At 31.7% G+C, this 22,574-nt stretch overlaps 1 protein-coding gene across 29 annotated transcripts in view; it reads left to right on the top strand.

The window, feature by feature from the left end:
* Nucleotides 1-22,574, top strand: part of LOC139501891 (arginine-glutamic acid dipeptide repeats protein-like) — a 96,972-nt gene that overhangs the window by 19,327 nt on the left and 55,071 nt on the right. For 18 of the 29 annotated variants that reach the window (XR_011658681.1, XM_071291143.1, XM_071291139.1 and 15 more), the window contains one exon: nt 21,210-21,306. Coding sequence is in view for 12 of the 29 variants with exons in the window: in XM_071291143.1 (XP_071147244.1) it covers nt 21,210-21,306 (97 nt within the window). In the remaining 17 variants the exon portion in view is untranslated. Of the gene's footprint in view, nt 1-8,831; nt 9,257-18,329; nt 18,961-21,209; nt 21,307-22,574 lie in introns of those variants that run through there. The other 11 variants (XM_071291161.1, XM_071291159.1, XM_071291150.1 and 8 more) reach the window with 7 other exon arrangements.

Below are 22,574 nucleotides of genomic sequence, written 5' to 3'. Positions count from 1 at the left end.
TATTGACTTATCTCTCTTACAAATGTACAAGTTTTGACTTATCTCTCTAACAGATGTTCAAGTTTTGACTTATCTCCCTTACAGATGTACAAGTTTGGACTTATCTCCATTACAGATGTACAAGTTTGGACTTATCTCCCTGACAGGTGTTCAAGTTTGAACTTATCTCCCTTACAGATGTTCAAGTTTGATTCATCTCCTTTACAAATGTACTAGTGTGGAATTATCTCCCTTTCAGATTTTCAAGTTTGACTTATTTCCCTTTCCTAATCTCCTTTACAAATATGCAAGATTTAACTTTCCCTTAAAAATGTGCAGGTTTTCTGAAACAGCTTGTAGATTCTTCTGTGGGAAACATAAACAAAAACTTTTCTTAACAAAGAGTTTAACTTGTTCTAGTAAAACACTCAGTGACAAACGTAAAGTGTAACAGGATGAATGTCAAGTGTTTTTATGGCCAGTTAAATTATAAACATTTTGTGGAGTGCCTACTTAATTCAATATTTATCATATAATATTCGGTCCTATTTTGAAAGAAAGAATATTAAAAACTCTGGGTGTCATCTTTTCATACTTTTTGATTGCTACAAAATAAATTTCAAATAAGTACTAATGCAATAAAGATCCTTATGCATTTTTATACGACCGCAAAAATTGAAATATTTTTGGTAGTATATTGGTATCACGCTGTTGTCAGCGTGATCAGCGTCGTCCGAAGACGGATGATTTCAGGATAATAACTTTAGTATAATTAAGTAGATAGAAATCAAAAGATTTTTACAACAAGGTTTATAACCACTAAATGAAAGTTGGGATTGATTTTGGGGGTTTTGGTCCCAACATTTTTAGGAATCAGTGCCAAAAACGGGGGCACAAATAAGCATTTATTTCTCTTGGTTTTCACACAATAAATTTAGTGTAAGTAAATAGAAATCTATGAAATTTATACACAAGGTTTATGACCGCAAAAGGAATGTTGGGATTTATTTGTGAGTTTTGGTCCCAACTGTTTAGGAATTGGGGGCCAAAAGGGTCCAAACTTAAACTTTGATTGATTTCATCAAAAATTGAACTATTGGGGTTATTTGATATGATGAATCCAAATGTGTATTTAAATTCTTATTTTTAGGTCCTGTTTTCAAATTGGTCATCTGTATTAGGGGCCAAAAGGGTCCAAAGTTAAACTTTGTTTGATTTCATCAAAAATTGAATTCTTGGGATTCTTTGATATGCTGAATCTAAATCTAAATTTAGATTTTGGATATTGGACCATAAAAGGTAAATTTCCAATTTAAATTTTTCAAGTTCTTAGACCACATTCATTCTGTGTCAGAAACCTATTCTGTGTCAACTATTTAATCACAATCCAATTTCAGAGCTGTATCAAGCTTGAATGTTGTGTCCATACTTGCCCAACTGTTCAGGGTTTGACCTATGCGGTCGTATAAAGTTGCGCCCTGCAGAGCATCTGGTTTGTTTTGATATGAATATTTAAAAAGCAGAATTCATATATTAGTAAATTTTGAAAGAATTACTACTTTAAAGGTACAAATTTAAAAAATGTATTGTTTTTTCGTATGTTCTTTCTTTTTTTGGTTGAATTTTCAGTCATTTGCAGTCTCAGGTCTCATGGTACTATTCTTCAATAATATTGACATACTAAATGATATCAATCATTGTATGAGCAATTTTGGTCTTAGGTTTGTAATCATTTGTCAGTTTATGCTCCATCCAGTATTTTACTGCAGGCCTGAAGTGTGTTAATTACATTGTAGGAAGTAAGCTATAAACTCTGCCAGGAATATTGTTTGACAGAGCTTTCTTTTGTAAGTTTACCATTCCATTCTGTGGAAACCATCCAGCATTTTACTACAGACCTGGAGTGTGTTAATTACATTGTAGGAAGTAAGCTATAAACTCTGCCAGGAATATTGTTTGACAGAGCTTTCTTTTGTAAGTTTACCATTCCATTCTGTGGAAACCATCCAGTATTTTACTGCAGGCCTGAAGTGTGTTAATTACATTGTAGGAAGTAAGCTATAAACTCTGTCAGGAATATTGTTTGACAGAGCTTTATAAATTATAAATGGCTATTATAGAATTCCTGGTAATCTGTAAGATAGAATTGGAGGAAGTCAATAATTGTTGCTTGTAATTGACTGGTTCTAAAATCTTTATTGGTTATTGGAGACCAGAAACACGGAATTAGTAGAAGATAATACAGTTGACTTGTCAAATTTGATTATTGTGTATGCCTGGGAAAGCATGCTGTAAAATACACATTGAAAAGCATTCAGTAAAATACACATTGAAAAGCATTCAGTAAAATACATATATTGTAAAGCATTCAGTAAAATACATGTTGAAAAGCATGCTGTAAAATACACATTGAAAAGCATGCTGTAAAATACACATTGAAAAGCATTCAGTAAAATACATGTTGAAAAGCATTCAGTAAAATACATGTTGAAAAGCATTCAGTAAAATACATGTTGAAAAGCATTCAGTAAAATACATGTTGAAAAGTAAAATACATATTGAGAAGCATGGAAAATGTTAACTTTTGAAATGGTTAAAAATAATATCATTTTCATCTTTGGACTTTTTTATATAGAACAAACCTTCTTGTGGAAAACCAATAATGCTTCATGGTGAAAGATTTTTTTGAAGTCCTTGAGAAAAATGGGCCTTAAAACTTAAACCCAAGATTGAAACCTATGATAGTTGATTGGAGACTTATAAAACAGTTGATTTTACTTGATTTTACTCGTTTTTTTTTTTTTAAGTACATTTATCATTTAACTTCTTAAGTTTCAGAAATTGTTAATTCATTCAATTCAATTTAATTCAAATTTAATAGCACATGTAACTGGAATGCTGCAAACAAGACATGCAGACATAAATTTGAATATGTCTTTTAACATTTGGTAATACTTAATCAGGGTTATTTTCTGTAATACATTTGTAATAAAACGTGGTAAAATTATCTGTTTTAGAGTACATATTTATTGAATCATTTAATTGGCTTCTGACTTGTCACTGAGGATTTGCAAATTTGGTCAGGAGCTGTTCTTATTTAATACATTTAAGAAGAAAGAATTTTGACCAACATAAACTGTGGCGGATTAATTATAGGGTGCAAGGGACATTACTCCCATTTTGATTGTCCCCCCCAAAAAAAATCTTGTCTTTCACATGATTTTTTTGCATAAAATCTTCCAAAGAATTATTTTGGAATTAAGCCCGATATTTCAAAACTAATAGATCGACACATGATCCCATAATTGCAGAGATATCTCTTAGCATATTTTGTAGACTTTTTTTAGTGGTTAATTATTAACAAAAAAGACATTCCAAACTTGAACCGACATTTTATCAGAAGAATAGCTACCTGTATAACTTTTCCAATACAAACTAAAATGAACATTAAAGTTAAGTATATCCTTCACTGAAAAGTTAACAATCACATGTAAATTTTTCAATAATGCTTCATAATTATCTTCAACAGCCATGAGTAGGGTAGGATAACATTATTTATGGATACATTATATATGCCAATTGGTTTAAAAGATTGAAAGTATATTATCACAACTATTTAATTTTCAGATTTCACAAGTTTTTATCAACTTTTTCCGTTTTGACATTCAGTCTGGAAAAGTTTCAAAAATGGTGAAAATTGTTCACACCCCTTTTAATTTTACTGACGGCTTCTGCTACCTCTGGGGACTGATTTAAATGCAGTAAAAATTGCTCACACCCCTTTTAATTTTACAGTTTGCTACCTCTAAGACTTAACCAAATTAACCAGTCAGGCTACATAAGTAATTACGATACTACTTGGCATTAGTACCAGTATGTCTGTTTTGTTTGGGATATAAATTTGTCATAACGTTCAGAAGTAAATGGCTTGTTTACAACACCTCATACCATGGGCTCTAACAAGTAAAACTATGATAGGATCACCTGTATACAGTTTTATTATCAAGTTAATAATAAAATGTTATGTGTACTCATTCAGACAGGTATTATATATCAGATTTATTATATTGTCATATATTTACCTGGATAAGTGACAAAAGGAGAAAAATCTCTTTGATATTTCACTTAACGTGAAAGCTTTCTTTAGTCACACGGAAATTCATTATTATAAGAAAGTGTATGTTCAAATTACAGGTCACCTGTAGGTCTATATGAGAAATTTACTACCCTCTTTGATATGGTATTTTTTTTTCCTTGGTAGATTTTTTGTTAAGAATTTTATGATGACATTGTATGTACCTCACGAAGGTTATTAAAGAAAGGTTATTAAAGAAACATGCATTGTTGCATAGGTATCACAAGTTTTTTAATAATTATAAATCAGATCATTCATTTTTATTGTAAATTAAATGTTTGTACATGCTGAATCACTGATAGACAGTAGTTAGAAAACAAAATGCCTTCAATTAAATGCTTCAAATATTTCATGCACATTCAGGACAAAAAGATTTAATATGACATGGATTTAACTGCAGTGTATCAATGAAAATCCTGTCTTACAGTGAATCACTTCAAATCACCTGCAATCATTTCTTACAGTGAATCTCTCCAAATCACGTAGCAAACACCCAGTCCCACAGTGAATCTCTCCAAATCACTAGCAATCACCCAGTCCCACAGTGAATCACTTATTAATCACCAGCAACCACCCTGTCTCAGTGAATCACTCTTAATCACTAGCAATTATGTCGCACAATCATACCAAATCACCAGCAATCACCCAGTCCCAGAGTTAATCAAGCCAAATCACAAGTAATTACCATGTCTCACAGTGAATCACACCAAATCACCAGCAATCACTCTGTCTCACAGTGAAAGACTCCAAATTACCAGCAACCACTCTGTCTCACAGTGAAAGACTCCAAATTACCAGCAACCACTCAGCTCACAGTGAAAGACTCCAAATTACCAGCAACCACTCAGCTCACAGTGAAAGACTCCAAATCACTAGCAACCACTCAGCTCACAGTGAAAGACTCCAAATCACCAGCAACCACTCAGCTCACAGTGAAAGACTCCAAATTACCAGCAACCACTCAGCTCACAGTGAAAGACTCCAAATTACCAGCAACCACTCAGCTCACAGTGAAAGACTCAAAATCACTAGCAACCACTCAGCTCACAGTGAAAGACTCCAAATTACCAGCAACCACTCAGCTCACAGTGAAAGACTCCAAATCACTAGCAACCACTCAGCTCACAGTGAAAGACTCCAAATCACCAGCAACCACTCAGCTCACAGTGAAAGACTCCAAATTACCAGCAACCACTCAGCTCACAGTGAAAGACTCCAAATCACCAGCAACCACTCAGCTCACAGTGAAAGACTCCAAATCACCAGCAACCACTCAGCTCACAGTGAAAGACTCCAAATTACCAGCAACCACTCAGCTCACAGTGAAAGACTGCAAATCACCAGCAACCATTCAGCTCACAGTGAAAGACCCCAAATCACCATCAACCTCTCTGTCTCACAGTGAAAGACTCCAAATCACCCAGTCCCACAGTGAACTTCTCTAAATCACCAGCAACCACCCTGTCTCATGGTGAATCACTCCAAATACCAGCAACCACCCTGTCTCATTTCAGCAATATGATGTTCAGTAGTTGTTGTTTGTTGTTGTGGTTCATAAGTGTTTCTTGTTTTTTATATAGATTAGAACGTTGGTTTTCCTGTTTGAATGGTTTTATAAAAGTCATTTTTGGGGCCTATTTTTGTTATGCTTGTTGTTGGTTTGAGCCAAGGCTCTGTGTTGAACGTACCTTGACCTATAATGGTTTACTTTTATAAATTGTGAATCACACCAAATCAACAGCAATCATTCACCCTGTCTCACAGCAAATTTTGTATCGCTTAAGCAAGAGTGATAACTGTGTGTTTTATCATCTATATAAATGGTGAACCTCAGTGGTATAATTTGACAAGTCATAGAAGTTGACCTCGGATAAAACTTACTTACCAATACTGTTGGAAGTCTGATGACCTTTAGGCTAAAACTATGTCCAGACTTACAGCCCTCAGACCGTATGATATGTCTGTCATTTATTTACAAATCTATACTGGATCAGTCATAATATTATAATATATCATAAGACAACAAGTTTGTGACTAACATATTTACAGGGCTACCCTGGTAATGGTTAGACTCTAAATACATGTGTACTACTGTGGAGTCATCTATTTTCGTTGATATCAATTTTCGTGGATTGAGGAAATCTTGCATTTTCGTGGATAGTTGATTTCCTGGTTTTGTCCAGGTCTGAATGCAACCCAATAGCAAATTTGTGATTCGTTGAACATTTACATTCGTGGTTCACCAGTACCAACGAAAACCATGAAAATTTGTATCCCACGAAAAATAATGAATCCACAGTATGTTTGCCAGTGATGTTTCTGTTGTATGACCAGCTCTGAATGATATTGAACCATTTATTGCTAAAAAAAAAATACTTTCAAAACTCCACAATATTTTTTGCCATAACACTTTTTCTTAGTCTGGACGTTTTTTGTTGGTAATTTGGTGAGACATTAAATTTTTTGGGATAATTTGTTATTTTTTTTAGTTTGTTTGAATATTTGAGTTATGGGACTTTGATTATATATAGGGTTTGGGCTATATTCATAATTTGAGCAAATTCCTCAAATGTAATAAGCATAACTTTGTTAACAACCTTTTCCATGTTTGTGAATTTTTATAAGTTGTTTTAAGAGTTTCTGGTTTTAATGTTTAATTTTTTCTATTTTATGACAATTAAGATGCCAACAGGTCGTGGGTCGGCTGTTTACTTTATATATTGTGCATACATTTTTATCTACTACCTAATACACAAAATCACTTATCTTAGTAAGAAATGTTTACTTTTTATAAAATTTTATTACTTTATTATCTCCTACTTCAAATTGTATTATCAGAGGTATGCTAGTTGTTTATAGTGTTTTATTAGTAATCTTCAAACTTATTATTAAAGAGATCACACAAGTTAACTGATAACAGGTTTAGACGTGTACTCAAGTTAGAAATACATTCATCCACCTTGTTAGAAGTTATGTGTTAGATGATTGAAAGTTACATTATTCCTGATACATAAACTCTTGAGGGGGATTCTAGGGTTTTCAGAAAAAAGTAAGTTTTTGGAAATCCTATATTTACATACATTTGATTAATACTAATAGAGGTTTGGAAGGTTGGTTACAACAGGGGTGGATACAGGATTTTTACAAGGTGGGGTGTCGTTCCATTAAACTAAAGAAATAAGGCCAACAAATTTTATGTTAAAGAATTATATATTTTTCATCTAAAGAGGGGGTACAGATACTCCCTCTACAGTGCTCTACCCACCCTATTTTCCTCTGAAATACCACTTTAATGTAATTGAGACTTTCATTAAAAAGAAAATTGATTTTCGGTTAATATTCAATTAAAGGTGCAAGTCTTAAAATTATTTGAGCAGCCTTTCCCAAAGTTTCAGTTGTGTTGATGGCCACACCATATATCATGTTTGCAAAAAATTAAAGTTTTTTTGAACTATTTTTTTTAAGTTATTTAAATAACCTTTGCCTACTTCTTTGTGTTATGTTAACCAAACATTTGACAGTCTTTCAAGACACAATATTATTTAGGACTGATGTACCATGATGATCAGGCGCCGATCCAGCCATTTTAAAAAGGGGGGGGGGGGGGGGTCCCAATCCAGAGTAAAGAGAGGGTTCCAACTATATGCTCCCATTCAAATGCATTGATCGGCCAAAAAAAAGGGGGGTTCCAACCCCCGGAAACCCCCCCCCCTGGATCCGCCACTGATGATAGATATTACCACTCATTCATGATTCCCTACCTTATATAAGTGTTAATACATTAAAGATAATCAAATCAAATGAAAATGGTTCAATTTCTGATGAATATTTTTACTAGCAGTTTATGACTCGTTTATATTGTCAATTTTCGCCATTAGGCATAACCATTAAATATTAACTTCATTGTCATTAAACTTCTAAATAAGCCTGCCAATAAAACAGCATATATTAATATATGTCTATTTACCTGAAATAAAATTAATATTTTATGTCTTCAGTTTTGAAGCTTTTTACTTTTAAAAGGAATCATATAATTTTGTTTTTGTTTTATGCATTTGGTATTTCTTAGTGTTTAAACAAAGAAAATGAATGTAATATTTTGTTGGCCTTCAATGCTAACTGCACCTTTAACCAGAGAGTCTTTGTATTTATCAATGGGTTACATGTTATACAAAGTACAGCCATGTTGATTTTTTTACAAACTTAAATAAGAATTTTTAAGATTTATAGCCCTTGCAGTTCAAAGAAAACGTTAGCCAAAAAAGAAATATTTTTTGTTAGCCTTAAATTTCTATTTAATCATATTCACATGCCGAAAAATATATTAAATCTAATGATATAATGGTTAACTTATATCCAATTGTAGTGTTATTGCATCCAAGACACTTTTTGCAAAACTCTATTATAATGAAATGATCACCAAAAAAAACAAAAAATATTTTCCTATTTCTTAAGATCTCTTAAAAATTTGAGTCACTGCATCAAATTGGCTAAAAATTCAAATGCAGGATTATTGCATCCAAGACCTGCAAAATCATAAAAAAAAAAAAAAAAAAAATTATTTTCCTTTTTCTAAACTAAAAGTCACCTGCCGAATTATAAATCAAATCAAATCATTTAATTGGTTTAAATTCCCAATGCATTTAATATGCAGTGTGCATCAAAGGTATAGAAAATTCAAACTATAAAAAGCTGTGTAATTTTCTTTCTATCCTCCCTGTGTGTTGATATCCACCACATACCATACAGTGTTTACAAACTGTTTGTCAGTTCTCCACTATCTAACAGATCATAGGCTAAATTGCTCAACCGGTTGACATTGATTGATAGCAGGAGTAGAAGGTTAAAGGTCAGACAAGCTTAGTACACATTAATAGGTGTAATATGGTTTAGTATTTCTAAACCAAGTGGGGGAAGGTTGTTACATGTTTGTTAAAAGTCACAAATAGATTTCAGACATATTTGTTTTTAAACTGTTTTTGTTTGAGTGGAATTAAAATCTTGATTATTTGTGTATTCATAGTATTGGATTAAGCACGATTTTCCTTCAGTTTATTGGAGAAATATTGGATTACAGTTGATATTTTATCTGTGTGAGAGAACATGGATTATTTGTATTAAATAGTTTATTAGAGCTCTAAGGTAAGACGCTTTTTGTCCTATTTTATTAATTTTTACAATGCAGGAGATTTTTACTGATTCGATGAGTCACGGTTTACATATTTAGGAGGTATGTTGGAGATCACTTTACATGTAAATGATGTGAAAGATTTATTGCTCTGGTTTAATTGATAATGTGTTTATCAAAAGAAGTATGATATAGTCGTGTTGTAATGGCTCAGTTTGATTGTATCTTAGCAAAAAATGGGGTGCAGAGTTTTTACAAATTTCCTGCAAACTGTTTCACCTATCATGTCTGTTCAATGTCAGATACTTAAAATACTTGGGAATAAGACACATGTTAAAACTGTTTGTTTGTTTTGACTTGTTACTGACAGTTTTAGGCCATAAGATAAAGAAATGCATTCTGTGTTTATTTTATTTTGTTATGATACACACATGTATATTTGTAGATAAAAATAGTCCAGATATATTATACATTATATTTTAAATATTTACTACTCACATAATTTTGTCATTTTTTTGGGGTGTGTTTTTACATTTTTTTATATTCAGAATATTTTTAAAGAGGGAGTAATTCCTGACGATTGAATATATACTGCTGAGCTGAACAAGCAATATTTTGGACATTTTCAAACTATTAAATTTATAAATGTATGTCATGAAAAACTGAATTTTTGATATATTTTTGCAACTAAACGAGACATGTATATCCTCTAGGCCCCTTTGATATGCACTGATATGTAATGTTTTTATATTGTATTGTAAATAAATCTGTAAGAGGGCTGACTACCTTTGATAAATATAAACACAGAATTTATAGTTGTACATGAACCGGTAATTGGATCTTAATTTGTGAAAAATATTGCGAAAATGATTAAAAATGTTAAACTCAATCTGTTATGATGCCTTAAATTCATAGGCTAAAATCAATGAAGTTGACTAGAGATTTTGAAATACTGCAAATTCAGAAATTATCATGATTATATGCATGCGTTTATTATTGAGATTTTGTCATTTTAAACTAAAAAGCGATTTTATTTTTTTGTGATATACATTTGTATAGGAAAATCCTGTTTGATTCATATAAAAATTTTCAAAATGAGAATTTTAATTATAAAGCAACGATAACACTGTCGCATTTTTTGCAATAATAAAAGCATCGCAATAATTTCTGAATTTACAGTACTGCAAAAAAGGACAACTCTGTAGCATTATTAGGATCTGATTTATAGGGTAACTAGAATTTTTTTTTGAGTGGCCTAATGGATGTTCAAGAAGAATTACCTGTGAAATAGTATAAGGATGAGAGAATCTGATTTATTACATTATTCAGGCAAGCCTATTGATCTATTAAGGATATACCATAACTAGTAGAAAATCAATTGATACATAGCCTTCAAATTACACTTCTTGTCTTTAAAACCACAAATTTAATATCGGAAATGATTCAAATCAATAGCTTAACCTCAAATGTTAAAGTATATAGATTGAAGTAAATTGAGTAATTTGAGGTGAGCCTTTTGATCTTGTTTATTTTGTAAATTGTTTCATGGAGAAGCTCGTGTACCTTCACTGAGACTGAAATTAAAACAAAATGGTGATCAGATATGAGATTGTGAACAGATGAAATTTTTAATAAGGCAAAATAAAAAAAGATATGTATGTTTCCTATATAATGGTACCTTCTTATTTTATAAGCTCAGAAATAGTCTAACCTAAGTGTTTTTTTGACATTTTTCAATAATCACTGTTAAAGTCAGAATGTCCCTCCCATAGACTCATTGTAAAAAAAAAAGGTAAAATTAAAAAAATACCTACCTACCCTTAAATCTTTTTAAAAATGTAAAAGGAATCACACATATTATTTTTTTTGGCCTAATAGAAAGAAAGGATGAAGATAAGCTGTAAAGCAGAAGTTTAAATTGTTAGAAAATATCTCATATTCAACCTAAACTTATATTGAATTATTTGAAATGTAGGATTAAAAACAAATGAAGTCTGACAATTGACTCCTTCTTTGGTTAACGTTTAACCCTTTCCTGTGCACTCGAGTTCAACTGTGATGTTTTGTGAGGTTCTGTCAGAAGTTGTTTGATCATGTATTTATGCTCAGTGTTGACTTTACAGTTTAACTTTTGTTGGTGGTATTAGGTAATTTCCTTTGGGGATGACTGTTTTCTATAATTTTGGGGTTTTAATTTGCAATTAGAACAATCTTACATTTGGGAAAAAGTTGAAATCAGTGGAGGACACAGTTAAGAGCGTGTTCACCACACCACCTCCTTTGATTGCCCCAAAAATATATAAATTAGTTTTTTGGCATAATTAAAAAAAAAAATACCATAAAATGTCCACAATTTTGTTGCCTCACACCTTTGGCAGTATATTTTTATCTGGAATACACCCCCTTTAAAAAAACAAGTAGGTCCATACAACCCCTGAAATTAACTTAATTTATAAACATAAAGTAAGCCTTGTGTCTCCTAAAAATGGTTGATGATAAATTCGATTTTTTTTTACTAATTGAAGTTTGATTTGTTATTTTGCAATATAACAACATTAAATTAAATATGGTAAACGCCTCAATTGTTTATTTCTCATGGCAGTTTAATTTTAACATGAGACCTAATTATAAGGAATTTCTTCCAGTCATTTATCTTAATTAAAAATTTAGTTCGAATTTAAAGTGTAATCTCATATCAATTCACACCACTGCTTCATATAGCTGCAATTATAAATTGGTGAGATTTATAAGTTCTGAATTCTCCTGTAATAGTGAAATCGAATCTGTCATGAAAAATTATAAAGGTTTTACCAGATTGTATGATTTATTTATGAGATGGGAAATTAATTTCATCTTTTAATGGAATTATTAAAAGCTCGTTGTCAGAAATAGTAATCTTTTAAGAGGATTAGATCCAAGCTTATATGCTTTGTTTAAACAAGAATCGATTGAGAAATCAGTGAAAATTAACTCTCAAGTATTGGAATCAAATGGCTTAGCTTTAAGGACTAATATTGTCAATGAAAAAAACTTTGGGGGATCAGAAAGGGGGGTCAGAACAAAATTCAAATGGAGTTAGTGAATTGTTCAAATTGAAGAGATTATTTATCCCTTTCCTCCATGGATTTTTTTTTTAACATACTAGATTCTCATAGGATTTAAAAAAAAATAAAAAATCATCAGGTTTAAAGTATTGGAGCATAATGTGAAAACAAATGTTTCATCAATGAAATTCAATTCAGATATTCTCATGGATATCCTTTTCATATTGGATACAATTTTTTCTAAGTCTGATCCAGACATTTCGTAGTCAGAGCATTTCAACTGAGGAACTACACAGGCGTCATTACGGAGTAAAGGGGGTGGCGTCAAAAGGCGTCATTATGGAGTAAAGGGGGTGGCATCAAAAGGCGTCATATGGAGGAAAGGGTTAACACTCACTCATCTCAGGGGGTTTAAAATTGAAATGAGAAAAAATTGGTTGATTCTTATGAGAATTTCTGGATCTGCTTATACTGGTTTTATAGACATTTCTTCTAACCTAAACCTACTTCAGATTATTCCTCAGATTTGAAAGCTCATAAATTGGCAAGTTGTGTAAATAAAGAGTAAAGAAGTTAAAAGGGGCCTAAAAAAAATTATCAAAAAACCTGGCCAAGTTAAAATTTGTATGAGGCCTAAAGTGACAATATTTGTTCTATAGGTTAAAAGGGGCCTAAAAAGAAAAGCAAAAAATCTGGCCAAGTTTAAATTTGCTTGATGTCTGAAGTTACAATATTTGTTCTATAGGTTAAAAGGGGCCTAAAAAGAAAAGCAAAAAATCTGGCCACGTTTAAATTTGCTTGAGGTCTGAGGTTACAATATTTGTTATAAAAATTGTAATGTGAAGTTGCATTGTTTTACAATGGTGTGTATTGAACCTGTAATATTGATTGCTTGAGATATAACTGTTACCTTCAGGGCATAACATGATTACTGACAGTTTATCAAACTCTTTGTTAGCTTATTAAATTGATTGGTTTTATATATGGTGTATAATACTACTTAGGATAAAGTACAGTTATCCTACATGAGGGAGTTGAGGGGGATTTATCAAACAGACGTGGCTTTTTAGGTATTTTAAAAATATTATGAAGAACATCACCAATAATGATTGTTTTCCTTCAAAATTTAGGGTTTTGATATTTTAAGATTTAAAGATGGGTGTGAAAATGGAAGTTATTTTATTTAATCCTTGTGCAGTCAGAGGATAAAAAGAAAAATGTACAATATCAATTTTCATATTCATTACAAATAATCCAAGGTCATAATTGTGTCTTAGCAACTAAGCTATGAAGGTCATTTGTATGAGGGAGAATTCTGAACACTGAAAATCATTTATAGTCCTATTTCTTTGAGGGAGTATTCTGAAAAATCAAAATTATCCAAGGTCAAATTTGTATCGGGGTCAGGACTGTCAAAAACACTCACGGTCATATTTTTTTTTTGGATTGAGTATTCTTAACAAAGAATCAAAACTCAAAGGAGTATACTAAAGACTAAATTGAACAAACAATGTTTCTCCCTGTTAACATGATGTTAAGTTGATATGAATAAAATTAAAATAAGTTATCTTAAGTGTCAGCATCCTCTCTGTTGTCTTTTCCACAGTCATCAGAAGTGAAATCTCACATGTACTGTAAATTCAGAAATTTGAGCATACATCGATTAAATAAAGGCAACAGTAGTATACCACTGTTCAAAACTCGTAAATCTATGGACAAAACAAAATCCGGGAAACAAACTAAAACTGAGGGAAACACATTAAATATAAGAGGAGAACAACGACACAACATTAAAATGTAACACACACAGAAACAGACTAAGCATTAGACAAAATCTGATGAGAATAACAAATATAACATCAAAACCAAATACATGAATTTGGGATAGAAAAGTACCGTGACACGTCTTATAGTAATGTGAATTCACACTCAAATGTGATTTTGTCATTTTAGACTGAAATGCGATTTTATTTTTTGTGATATTTAGATAAATCCTGTTTCATTCATATAAAATATTTCAAAATGTGAGTTTACATTATTGGCATTATAATCCTGTTGCATTTTTCGTAATAATTAAAACAATAGCAATAATTTCTGAATTTACAGTACTTATATAAAAGTCCCATGATTAATACAGCACTGTAATCCAGACTTAAATCATGGTCATTCTTCCTATCCAGGCGCAGATCCAGCCATTTTAAAAAGGGGGGGTTCCCAACCCAGAGTAAAGGGGGGGTTCCAACTATATGCTCTCATTCAAATGCATTGATCGGCCAAAAAAAAAGGGGGGGTTCCAACCCCCGGAACCCCCCCTGGATTTGCCACTGCTATCCATCATATAATTGATCCAGGGAAAAAGTTCATAATATAACCTGGTGTAAAGTTTATTTACCTAGAAATGAACCTTGACTACATGTAACTTCTGTTATTTTATCTGACTCATAGCAACAACACCTTTATTGTCTCAAAGTTACGTTCCACCTTTCTCCTTCAACATGGACCAGAAACTCATAGCAACAACACCTTTATTGTCTCAAAGTTACATTCCACCTTTCTCATTCAACATGGACCAAAAACTCATAGCAACAACACCTTTATTGTCTCAAAGTTACGTTTAACCTTTCTCCTTCAACATGGACCAGAAACTCATAGCAACAGCACCTCAATATTGTCTCAAAAGTTCAATCTTAATTCATCCTTCAACACAGAGCAAAAGCTCATACCTCTCTGCAAGTTTTAACTTTAAGGCAGCTCCCAGCACCAGTTTGAGTATAATTCTCTGCTGGATGTCAATCATGATACGCTGATCTGTGCATCAGAATACAAATGATGTTCCTAACTCGAATAATTCAAGCCCTTTCCGTGTCTGATTTTCTCCCACACGAGGGCTTGAACTCCTTATGATCATTGGCCGCGTCGCCTGCTCTCTGTGAGAGAGAGCCAATCGGCGGCGATCAGGATAATGAGTCTGCGCAACTGTCTTGTAATTGTCTTACCAAACATGTGTGTTCAATTAACACAAATCCGATAATAATTAATTAACATCAATTAACCTCAGTTTACATCATTTAACATTAATTAACATCCGGAACTCCTCCTTCTTTGCTGCCAACTTAGAAAAAAATTCCCATATTGCATAGCGGTGTGAATTTTCCGGTTGACGGTCTTTATCAAGGAAGACGTTCAGGCGTTAATGTAGCCTTCGTAGATCAGCGGAATATAACCACTGAATTATTCGGGTTAATGATGTTCCTTGTTTAATTTTCACAGCCCTGTCAATGGAAGTCAATGGTCAGTTTTGGCTTGAATTTTTAATCAATGCTACATTTGTCATTATGGGATTGTGTAGTTATCTCATTAATATGCAAATTCTAGAATAAAGACATATTTGTACTTTCTTTGCTCTCCTTACACTAGTGGACACAATAAAAATTAGATTAAAGTATTTTCACTCCTTAAATTAGGCCTACAAGCATGACTTCAGTATGTAGACATTAACATTTGTCAATACATACAAAGGAATAAAAGAGGGAAATATCATTAATAAAATGTAAATTAATTTCTTTGTAATTTTGATAAGATATTCAAATATTGAAATCTTTATTTAACACAAAAATCCATTAGTTTTTTGTTGTATTCACTTCAAAAGAAAATAAGAATATACTTCAAAAATGTTCAAAGACAAAACAGTTTTGAATGAGACAATTGAGACAAAAGTCAAATTCTCATGCAATATTTTTTACATATACATGCAAGATTGAACAAAAAATTGATATGGGTTTTGTAGATAATATATTATTTGCTTTTTAGTGATCTTATGCACAATAGCGTGCTTGGTTTGAGTGTGAGATGTAGCAGAATCCAACCAAATAGGTTGTTAAAATTAGAATTTTCCACTAGGCCACAAAGCTCAGACACTCAGACCCAGCATTTATAACAAAGTGTAAAAACAAAAGAACCAATTGGGGTCAGCTCAGATGTATATAATTTATTTAATTACTAGTAATATAATAAGGCAATAAATCAATAGGACAGAACACACATTAATTTTCTGTTGGAAGTATTTCACATAAGCTATAAATAATGTATTAAAAGGTAAATTAAATTTCAATTAACTGGATTCTAAATGCTTCTTTGGTTTTTTTTACCAGGATGTTAAATCAATTATATTATGCAGTTTAAAGTAGCTCATAAATGGTTTTTGTAATGATGAATGTTTTTTTAGCAAGGGAGCATTTAATTGAAACCTGAATTTGACTCTAATATTAATATTTTGCATGAGTTATTTTTTTCTTTTTCTTTTTCTTGGAAAGTAAATTACTTGTTAAAGAGTCTGCAATGAAGAGCAATGGGATGACAAACATCAATACTGTAAATTCAGAAGTTATTGTGAAAAATGAGGCAGGGTTTATCATAAATGGCAATAATTTAAACTCGCATTTTGAAATGTTTTTATATGAATTAATTTAACAGGATTGTTTTCAATATCAAAAAAATTAAAATTGTATTTTAGTCTAAAATGAAAAAATCACAATAATTTCTAAATTTACAGTATTCCTTTAAATGTCGTTACATATCAAATCAGAAGATGTGGTATGATTTGATTTAAGACAACTACCCAACATGTAGTCCAAATGACTCAGAATATGTGTATGTAGATTTCTAAACTTTCCACCTCACTTGACTATTTATCTGAAAATATTTGTATATTGTAGTAATAAAACATTTCTGTATCTTTTCCCCCATAATTCCTTTGTATCTTTTTACCATATTGCCTTTTGGTAGCAGCAGACCGTAACAGATTAGAATGTTTTAGTCAAGATCAAACCTTAAAAGAAATGACTTTCTTGTTCCCCATTGATGATGCCTCTGTTTTCACCAAGTCACAGTGCATTGAAATCCATATTGTATTTGTAAGCCATTGATGATACTCCTGACTTGCATTATTCATTTGATACAATTGTAATTTAATGGAAGACTAGAAAATAAATGGAAATTATAATTATAGCTATTGTGGCTGACTCTATGAATATTATAGAAGAATATTCATGTCTACTCATCTGCTTCTACAATCCCATTAAGTTATTAGAGAATTACTTTGATGTATGTCACATTTATTGAAAACAAAATGTCTAAAACAGAAATGCCGGAAAAGTCCAATTAATTTACGCACTAACGGTTGAAAACACAAAGCTGAAAAAGTTAATTATGCATTTAAATTAGGGAAATAATTTTAGTTTTGAATGGAGAAGCTCTTGGCTGTTTACAGCATGTGCCTGGTGTGCTTTTGTTAAGACGACCTTGATATTCTGTTGAAGGTTAAATAACTTGTATCAAAACCTTGAATGAGATTAAATTATCAGAAAAAAACAGCAAATGAGTTATGAGTTATTTCAGGAGGGATTTACCTTAATCCTGCACATTAAATATTTATCGTTATTTTTAGCAATGCAACTCTGAAATTTGGTTGAAGAAATATGGTTTTCAAATTTTTTTGTTATTTTGTTAGATAATACATGCAATTTGCAAATAAGTGACTGTTTTTATAGGTTAATTTTCTGGAATTATTACATAAACACATCATCTAGCAATTTTTTTTTAACGCAATTTTGAGATTATTTTTGAAAGTCTTATTGATCTGGTTTGGACTATCTGTTATCTGACTGGTCATTATAATCTGACTTAATTAGGGCAATGTATGCCTGACAATATCTTAAGTTCTATATTGATTATTGGACACTGATCTGGGAGAAAGATTAATTACTCAACAATTACTGGTGTGCTATGGGTCATTACAAACTACACAACAGTCGTGTGTGTCTCGCAGTGAAGAACACAGGAAATTAACCACAATGTTATGGAGCAAACTTAAGCTGTTAATATTTCATGTATGAAGTGATTTAATTAAACAAATCTTTACAATTGAATGGAAACCAAATTGACAAGCCCATTTTCGTTAACTTTATGTTTAAAGGTTTTTATAGACAGACTAAAAACTTGATTTAAAAACCACTTTGTAAAGGTATTTAGAAATTGTTGATTTTTATGGTTAAAGGCGAGGGGTGATAATGTTATGATTAAGATCTTAGGAGTTGCTTTATGAAGCGTGATATTGAACAAGTCTTTAGGATTAAAGGCCAGAATGTTAGTGTGTGTGACAATATTCAGTCAGGATAGTTATTTTATGATAATATTGTAACATTTTTAGTATTGCCAACTCTTAAGGTTGCAAGGTGGAGTTAATATTGTTTTGCATGTAAAATTGTGAATGCCAGCCATTTTTGTAAAGTGATCGGACATTATTTGAATTTCTTTGTGAGGAACCTGTTAGTACGGCCATTATTGTTTACATTGTAACCTCCATGGTGGATTAAATAACATGTCGTGTCCGAGCTGGTCCGTTGTGGTTTGATTTAGGATACCATTAGTTATATTGGCAGGAAAATGTGATTTTATTGGGAATTGATGCTAATAAGTCTTGATGAAGTTCTTAAATGTGTTGTATGAGTTAATTACAGTTGGGGAGGAATAAAGATACATGTATTGATTGTATAGTAAGTGTCTGGGATTAATTGAAGATATACAAACATTTTTGTGGATTGCTTTTGTTTACTTTGTTTGTGAAACAAAAATCAACATATTTGTTATCTGGATTGTTGTGTACATACAGCTAGGTAAGTAAATTGAATAAAGTAAAAAAAAAAACCCAGAGATAAATAAAAATTTATAATTAAAGGATTAAAAGTGTTTACAAAATTATTTTCCTTAAAGTCATTTGATTTTGTTATTTCACTAAAACTTAACTTAAAATATTGTAATTATATTGAAAATGTCAAAAGGTTTACAAATTTTTATGTATCCTATGTATTGTATCTACTGGAAAAGAGGACCGTGTACAATTAAGTTTTGTCAAATCTGTGCCCATTTCCATTCTGACGAAATTCCACTTGATTTGAAGTGTACCGGTAGCCTAAATACAATACCTCAAAATGTGTTTTTCCTAAATATTGTATGTGCAGGAAAAGCAGACTAATAGATGATCTTCAGGTTTTGCCAACTCTGTGTCCATTTCCTTATAGATGAAAATTTCACTGGGTTTGAAATGAAGTGAAGATCATACCATTGTTTTCAATTCTTCAGGGGTGTCTTTTAAATAAACTTAAACATGAAAACATGACACTTGGTGGGTTGGAAGAGGTTCTATGCTTGATCATGTCTGTAGAGAAATAAATAGTTATGCATTGAAATCAGCTTAACAGGTACATGTATGGAGTTGGGGTATTAAATCAGTCCTTTGGTCTTTATGGATTATACTCCGTTGTCTCTTTGGCAATTATATTCACATATAAATGTATAGCTAGTGTTTTATGTCAGTTTGGTAACATTCCTTTAATAATGAATTTTAAACCAATAAAATATGTTAACCTTGATCCCATCTTTGTAGAAATACTGAGTAGACATGTGATTGACTTGACAGATAATTTTACGTAATCACGTTTGTGATTAACTAGCTAGTTTAAAACATTATCATATTTGATGAACGAAATAGACAAATGTGGTGGGAAAATGAAAATTGTGCACCTCATGAAAGAAATTCTTTTTTAAGGAAAGATAAATTCAAACGTTTTTGGACAAACCTTTTTCATAGAGGGGTGTGGAACGACCCAAGATATTTAAGGAGAAAGAAAGACGCACTTAAAAGGGACAGACCAAGGAGAAAATATACGTATCACAGGAGAGATTTAATACCAAAATGTGTCCTTGAACTGGTTAGGAAATGGTTCCCAAATCCATCATGTCAAGAATATATGGGTCACAAATGGAATTAGTGTTTTGATTATTACATTCTTCCCTATTCTAGTATACATTGGAGTTTATACCAAATCTAAATGATTTTCATTAAAAGTAAATTACTCAATTTCATATTAATAAAATTAACGGCTTGACTAGTTATTATGAACAAATTGAATTTTTAAAAGTCATTACTGTGAAATGGAATAAAGTTTAGATTAAAGCTGTACACATGCAAGGTAAATTTTTTTCACTTATCAGCATGTGCATGTGGTATTTATGTAAACAAAAACAGAAAACAGCTGATGCAAGCTCCGCCTTATCTGTCAGTCTGGGAAATTCAAATTTTGAAAATTTGACCACTTGAGTTTTTGAACAGTCAATATTTCTTATATTTATGAATTTTTTTCAACAAAAGTTTGTCAAAATGCAGATAATATATGTTCCTACTTGGTTGCCCATTCCTAAAGGAAACAAAAAATTATTAGTTGAGATATCTGAAAAAATGGTCCTTACACTTGAAAACTGCAAAGAAAACCAAAGAAGCCATAATATTTCTCATTGGATTCTATTTATACCCCCAGTCCGGTCTTTAAGCTTTTCTACAAATCTTGATTTAATTGACAAAAACTTGCTGTAAAGTTTATTTAACACAAATTTAAGTGTTTGATAAACTTGCTTTAAGTCAATTCACACGTAATTGCATGTTTTTTATAAACATGCTTAAAGTTATTTTACACATGAACAATTTGTGTTTGATAAATGTACTTAGATCTCCTTTACATAAAATTAAGTGTTTGAATGTGTTGGTTGCTATAGGTACAACCTATAATTTCTGCAAAATAAAATTTTACCATAATTTGAACAGATAAGCAACTAATCTATTAGAAAGAATTGTCATGGGAAAATGTATTGACATATAATGTCCCAGCCTTTTAGCTAGCTATAAAACCACATAAGTTTTCTACATAAGAAAATGCCTGTACCAAGTCAGGCATTATCAGTTGGTATACATTCATTTGAGCTTTTGATTTTACCATTTGATTAAGGACTTTCGGTTTTGAATTTTCCTCGGAGTTCAGTTCTTTTGTGATTTTACTTTTTCCTAACTTGATGATATTTATATTTTCAGATAGTGGTCGCAGTCTTGTTATACAAGATCCTGTGATTAGATCTCGAGAGCTCTTCATCTCCAATTCCACAGATACTTATCCAGTTAAAGCATTAAAGTAAGTAGAACTCAAGAGGTGCTCCTTCATTCAAAGGAGGTTTATATTGTACCAGGAAAGCTCAATTGTAAAGTGATTCTAGGTAATTATCAAAATAGGTCAGCGTCTAAGAAGAGAGATGATGATAAAAAGCACCCAGACTGTTTTGAGAGTTTAAGATGGATTTAAGATTTAAAGAAATACTTTTATAAATCTCTTCCAAGGGGACCATGCCATGCGGAGGCCTGTTACATGGCAATAATTAATATCCTAATCCTGCCTTAAACTTTAAGCGTTATATTTTCCAGACAGTAAAATTCCCACCTGTCCCTCTTTTTGTCAACATATCTTTCCTTTATTTTTCAATTGGTTTTGATTGCTGAATATGTAGAAAACATCTGCAACTGAAAGTTGAGCATTACTGTCATCATACCAAAATATTAAGTCTCTGCTTTATAGAACAGACATACTTGATCATTACAAAAATTGACAAATCCAGAATATACTCTCCAAAGCTCCCTGTTGAAGGCCGTACCTTGACCTATAATGGTTAACTTTTATTAATTGTTATGTTACTTGGATGGACAGTTGTCTCATTGGCACTCATACCACATCTTCCTATATCTTACTTGAATTAACCTTCTGTAGTTAGTAGATGTTAAAGTTCCTTGATAACATTATAAGCCAGCATGTATGCAGGAAACTCTTTACATTGTTAGCATTTATTTCCTGACTAAAGATAATATACATCACAAACTTAAGTGCAACAAAAACAATTAAGACATTTGTATCTACACACCATGTAAACAGTTAAATATCTGTCCGATCTTTTGTTGAAGTGACTTTACTTTACAATAATTATTTATAAATAGTTCGCACAATGCAGTTTCTACTTTTTTTAAGGGTATTGTTATTACCTTATTGCCCTCGGTCATAAAATTTTTGAGTCTGTTTTTTGTACTTATTCACCAAAATCAAACTATCAAAGAGCTGGATTTCATGTAAAAACAAGACTTGTGAGCTTTGAGCACTGAGTCAAGTAGGCCTCACAGTCATAAAACTTTCGAGGATGATTTTTGTACTCAGACTCGAAAATCAACCAATCAAATTGCTGGATTTCATGTTTCGTGCATGATTTTTGTGCTCGGAGCACTGAGCAAAGTTTTATGCCTTCAAGGCCAGGTCTGCATAATTTCCCTTTTTTCTGCCCATTCCTGTAGATTTAGTCCCATGTAAATATTTAATTGTACAATTTCATCTCCTCAATGATTATGTATGAAATATTATCT

Source organism: Mytilus edulis, chromosome 13 (assembly GCF_963676685.1).
Source record: "Mytilus edulis chromosome 13, xbMytEdul2.2, whole genome shotgun sequence".
NCBI lineage: Eukaryota > Metazoa > Mollusca > Bivalvia > Mytilida > Mytilidae > Mytilus > Mytilus edulis.
The sequence above is the reverse complement of the archived record's forward strand: the minus strand, read 5'-3'. Positions and strand labels throughout refer to the sequence as shown.